Raw genomic sequence first — 5,903 nt, forward strand, 5'->3', positions numbered from 1 at the left:
GAATTGCTTTGAGTAAAACTATCTGATATGAAAACGACTTTTTCCTGTGTACTGTGCTTTTAATAACGGATCAGGGCAACAACAAAAACATATACGAGCAGAAGATATTAGAGCATATAATTCACTTCATATGAACCAATGAAGTACAGGACAGTTCGATTATTCATGATTAATAAGTCTTCAGAGGCGTGTGTCGTGCCCAACGTGAACACAAGACAAAGGGCGCCCTCTAGTGGGGCGACGCGGCCATGCGCCTCCCAGTTTCTCCTGCACATTGTCTGCACAGGAACTCATCTCCGACGCTTCGCCCATCACAAACAACTTAGAAATATAGGCCTACCGTATTATATATTGATTAGCTATTAAGGTATAGACTGAATGCATTCGGTCGGCCAACCCGCCCAAATGAACAAATGTTACTCGATTATAATTTGCGCGTGTAGCTTTATACATGAGGACAATAACATTGATCAGACTTGGTAGGATGGGCCCAGAAAGTCCTCCTTTCGCACATGGGGAACAGTAGGCCTTCCCATCCCCCTCGTTTATTCTGCAGCCCATCTTTGGGTCATTTCAAAACGCATGATCCTATATTTGCAGAAGCGTCCCAATAAAACACAAATGTTCTTCCAAGGTTTGATTTATTAATTTTTCCTGCAAAATAACAAAACACTTTGCAAGCCGGTCCAATAAGCTGCACTTGAATTACATTTTTTGAAAATCAACCATTAACATCGATTCAAAATGGGACAGTATTTTTAAATGTATATTAACAAGAGAGAGAAAAAAAAAAGTTTCGTAGTCTCGAATACATTCGCTTCATAAAAGGAATATTATTTTTTTGTAAATATTTACATTACCTCTTGAAAAGTTTGAATAAGATGGCGCAAGGTCCAAATAGAAAATGAATTGTACAAGTGTACAAGCAATTCAATCACGGGACCGATTGGATAACAAAACAATTAAAGGAAAACACATGACCCCCGCCCCCCTCAGTTAGTCACAACAGGACCTCGCTCGTTATTTGGCAGACTCTGCAGACGGAGCGCGTCGTTCTGCCCCCGCAGTCTCTCCAGCTCCCCCTCCAGCTCCCGGACCCGGGTCGCCGCGGGGTCCCCGGGGGACAGCGGGCTCTCGGCGGTGACCCCCGGCTCGGTGCTGCTGCGTCGCAGCCGGTTGTTCTCCTCCTCCAGGCGGGACATGCACTTCTCCAGCTCCAGGTACTCCTGGACCAGCTCCTGCTTGCTCATATTCTGGAGAGTCTCGACATGGTACCTTTCGTAGGTTTCGGAAAAGTCTCTCTGGAGGAATTCTCCTCCCGCGTTTCCAGGTCTTCCAATGCCGTCACTGCCACCGCAGCTGCCGTCATCCTCTTCCTCCTCGTTCTCCATGAAGTCCTCCTCGCTGGCGGTGTCCTCCGGGCGGACACCGGGGCCGGAGAGCCGCCTCGGCCCGGTCTCGGTGTTCAGGTCTGGCTCCTCTCGGTCGTGCTCGTCCATCAGGAACTGGGTGGTGTTGTACGGGGCCACGGGGAGACCCTTGGCGAACATCTCCTCCCTCACCCGGGAAGCCCGGGCGGTCTCCCGCTCGTCGAGGGCCTTTTTCTCCTCCCATGAAAGTTTGAAGTAGGGCTTCCAGCGACGCTTCTTCTTGGACGGACGGCGTCGGTGCTTCTTCTTGCCCAGGCGCGCATCTGATCCGGGGCCGGTGTCAACGTGTGAGCCACTCTCCCCCTGCACTTGGCTCAAAGTCTCCTCCAGCGGCCCGTCTCCGCTGTTGCCGTGTGCGGCAAAATTCCCGTCTCCTGACGCGTCCACGGCCGGTCCTTGACAGTGTTGGACAGCCACGGGGCATTTAGGTAGAGAGTTTCCGGCAGCTAGGGCTCGACACACCTCCCTCTGTCCGCCTCGCATTTGCCATAACTTGTCGGCGTTGATATCCACAGCGCCGTTTTCCGCTTTGGGCTGGGGGTCTCTCTGGCGCCCCCTATCGCCCGACTCGGGGACCGCATGGTCACTGGTCGGCGGATGCTCCGAAGAGGGTCCACTCCCACCTGATGGGGCATCTGAAGTTTTCAGGTGATGGTTCTTGTCACTGGCTGGTTCTGTCATCCTGGTCTTGTGTAGAGGGTCTTTTGTCTTACCACATCTCAAATGACGTCCCTATCCAAATACAGCTTCGGAGTTTTTTTTGAACATATTAAAATTTCACCCCCCCCAACAAAAAAAAAATATTGTTCTTTTAAGCTAACGCTGTTGATCTTCTTTGAAAAGTTAAGCCTAACTTTAGACAGATAATAATCGTTATTATAAAAGTTAATATTAGTTAAATACCAAGTTAATTGTTGTTCCCCAAACGATTCTTCAGTGCTACTGTTGCTAAATACCGTTAACTATTTCAGTACTACCATATCTATCTTCCACCCGAAGACACCGTTACGTCTCCACAACAGTGTCCAGTATGCTGCTCAAGAAGAAGGACCTCGCGTTTATATAGTGACTCCGCCTCTACCAGAGCGCATGCTGTTGCTTACAGCACAAGCTGGGATATGGGTCGTGTAGTTTTCATTTTGATGAAGTGCTAGGAAACTCCGACCGACTGAACTACAAACCCCACAAACAGTGTATAACAGGCACATGTTTAAACCAATCATGTGTTGGGATCTTCAGCCGATACTAGCCCACCCATCTCTCCAGCAATTGGTCAATTCAACGAATTTGCTGTTGCTAAGCTTATCGTTTTTTCTCATTGGTCGGTCTAGATGTCGATCAAAAATATAGTAACCACGTGAGAAAATCCACCCTGGGCACTTTCGGCCACTTCCAAAAAACAAATAAAGGGGGGTTTCGCAAACCATAGTATAGAAAAATCAACCGATGTATTACAAAATTGCGTTACAATATGACTGCAGACGAGTTCTATATATTTCTGTTACATATACAAGCCATTTTACCTTGAACTGTCGTTAATAAACCCATACGTGGGTTACCAAAGATAGATGTCCTCCAGCATTTCGACTACAATAAGACGTTCTACTTCGGGAAAGTAGTCCCCTTTAACCGTTTGTACGAGTTAACAACACTACGTGTTTGTTTGGTCGAGATTGATAACGTCGATTCGTTCTGTTATTCTAAAGTCAATGTTATATCCGTCATTCGAGCAAACCAACCACCGTGAAATTATTAATTGTGAAAATGTTCGCCGTTGAGCGGAGTGATACCGTCTTGCGAATGGGCTGGAGTAACTATGCGGCGTAAACAAACGATAGTTATTGTTGAGCTGCGACCTCGAACACAACAGCAAAGGGCCAGTCCCTGCTTTAAAGGGTTGGTCGGGAGGGCTCACACTTTCTGAATATATATTTGTGTTGTTCCTAGAGAAATATGATTTAAACTCTAGACCAAGCGTTATGGCGCAGCTTTCTCTCAACATATTGTGCAGTGTTTGTGCGTCGTCTGCTAATGATAAGCTAGCCAGCTAACGTGGGCTAAACGTTGGTTAGCCAGTGAAGGTATAGAGATAGTAAACCCCATAATAAAAAAAACGATCGATAATTAAACGTACAAGCAATTTCATTTTATGAATACGCCCATATAGAAATAAACGCGATGCAATTCCTAGTGTTTTGCATTCAGCGGTTTCGTATTAGCAATGCTAACATTAGCTAGCTACAATGGGACGGGCATAGGCTATCTGGTTTACATTATTATGTGAATAAAGTCAAAGACAATAAGTTAATGTACTCGTTGAACAATCATTCCGGTATTCAATACGCGTTGGGGTGTAAATCGTGTCAAGGAATGATCAAAAGCGTATCAGCTAGGTAGCAGCTAAATAGGCCATATTTGCGCAGGGCCAGTCTAATTCCCAGAGACTAGTTTCTCTTCTCTGTATTTACATGTATAGCATCTATATTATATTTTCCACTAGAATAAGGGTCGATCAGTCTATACCACTGTACGAGTTGTACTTGATAATCAGACTGAACAGGCTTTTATTTTTTATTTCAATTGTTCTTCGGATCGTTCCCATGAGTGATTTAGTTCTAGGGAATAGACGGTCTCTGATCTAAGGTGTCCGTCATAAAGCCGACAGCCTGATAGTCAGAGGCATACGCCAATATTAATTTAGGCTTTACTGCATTAATTGAAGAAAGATTCATTGCCAAAATGAGTTAACCCATTGGTTAGTCCCATACATAAAATATATATGGAGCCTCCAGCTGTAGTTCTAGGACAGTGCAGAATAAAGTCCCTTTTATGTGTAGCAGGAGTGTCCCTCGCACATGCAAACCCACTACAGTTGCATTGTACAGGGTTGGGGACAGTAATTCCATTTAGCCACTATTGCAAACTGAATGTACTTTGGTGTCTAGTAACTGATGGTCCTGTCTCCATCATGCAAATGCAAGGCTCAATCACAACAGATGAACTGGGAACTTGAATGTAAAGGACCTTTGCGAGTCTCTAGCAAATGCAATGGGTTAGGTTTAGGGTTACCCCCCCCCCCCCCCCCCCCCCCCCCACACACACACACACACACACACACACACACATACACACACCGAACACGACTAAGAAGGACGTGGTTATGGCAGATTAAGATTATGACAATGACCTCACAGATACTTCCGTCTTCATAATTTGTGAGGAGTAGGCATATTTGGTGGTGAGTCTTGATTGGCAGGTTTCATATGATTGATGGCACCTTCATATCTGCATTCCAGGATCCAGAATCTCTCTCTATCTCAGAGGGAGGGATGCAGCAGCAAGCCCTACTTTATGCTGCTGCATAGATCACTGGTTGAGAGCGGCTTACCAGGCGTGAGTTAATCTCCCCCGTCTATCGCGGTTCTTACTGCAATTGAGAGATGAAATATACACACCACTGTGTGGGCGTGCTCCCCGGGCCTCACAATTCAAGCAATGGTGGATGGCCTTTTAATCAGGAAGTGCATGATTTGTGTTTTCATGTAGCATTGAGACCACTTCAAAACATGGGTCTTTTTCTTAGCCATTTACAATGTGGCAGATCGTCTAAACCGAGGCAGGATTACCAGGTGTGGTTGCTTGTTGACAGTGTGTGAACCCATGTGGTTTGGAGGGCTATAGCCTTGTGTGTTACTCTGATTATTCAGAGCATGGCTACAGTATATGCATTCAGTGCACGGGTAGCCAGTTGGTAAAAATGTAGTTTTTTTCCACTCAGGTTTCAATGTTACTTGTACATGAAGAAAATGTAAGCTACACTTAAACAGCTTGTAAGACAAACATGGATGACATTATATCATTATTTCATATATGTACCTGCAGACAATACATTCAGTTTGGCAGGATAAGCCATTCAAGGGTAAATTTAACATTAAAATCTCATCGAGGTTTTATTAGTTTATATTAAAAATCTATCCTGCGTATGGCCCTCTTTTATGCAGTTACATTTAATTACCACCAGATGGAGCCATATTATAGTTTTTGGATAAATAAACAAGACAAAAGACTACCATGTTTTTTTTCTCTCAAGAGCGACTCTGTTGGTTGCTTTTAAATTTGTATCCCTCTTTAGTAGTATTTCTTTCTGGGGAAAACATTTCCCCGAAAACAATTCAGTTCTTACTGCCGCCTCTTTTCTTTTAATTTCAGCTGTTCCCATTACATAACTCAATCAGTGACGCCCTTTGAGCAGAAGTAGTAGTAGTAGTAGTAGCAGTAGTAGTACTAGTAGTAGAATTTAAACAGAAACATTGCAGCAGATTTATATATCATATAGGCGCGTTCCTTCGTTTGTTTCGGGTCTTAAAGCGCGCATGAAATTGGCATCAAATTACGCACATCGCGCGGGCATTGCAATGCTTGGGAGGGACTTGGGTTCGGGGAATTACTTTCGCACTCGGCTTTTCGCTCTTT

The 5,903-nt window shown here is 44.9% G+C and overlaps 1 protein-coding gene across 1 annotated transcript; it reads right to left on the bottom strand.

Annotated features, from left to right (window-relative positions):
* Positions 1-624: 624 nt before the first annotated feature.
* On the bottom strand, positions 625-2,446 carry hexim1 (HEXIM P-TEFb complex subunit 1). Its single transcript, XM_079746570.1, has one exon. The coding sequence runs from the start codon at positions 2,109-2,111 to the stop codon at positions 993-995; it is 1,119 nt and encodes a 372-aa protein (XP_079602696.1). The 5' UTR covers positions 2,112-2,446; the 3' UTR covers positions 625-992.
* Positions 2,447-5,903: the final 3,457 nt, after the last annotated feature.

The sequence above is a fragment of the Pollachius pollachius genome (assembly GCF_949987615.1).
Source record: "Pollachius pollachius genome assembly, chromosome: 11".
Lineage (NCBI taxonomy): Eukaryota > Metazoa > Chordata > Actinopteri > Gadiformes > Gadidae > Pollachius > Pollachius pollachius.

What these genes read in the sequence shown, in the direction of transcription:
- hexim1 (XM_079746570.1), bottom strand. Translation starts at nt 2,111, where the DNA reads ATGACAGAACCAGCCAGTGACAAGAACCATCACCTGAAAACTTCAGAT.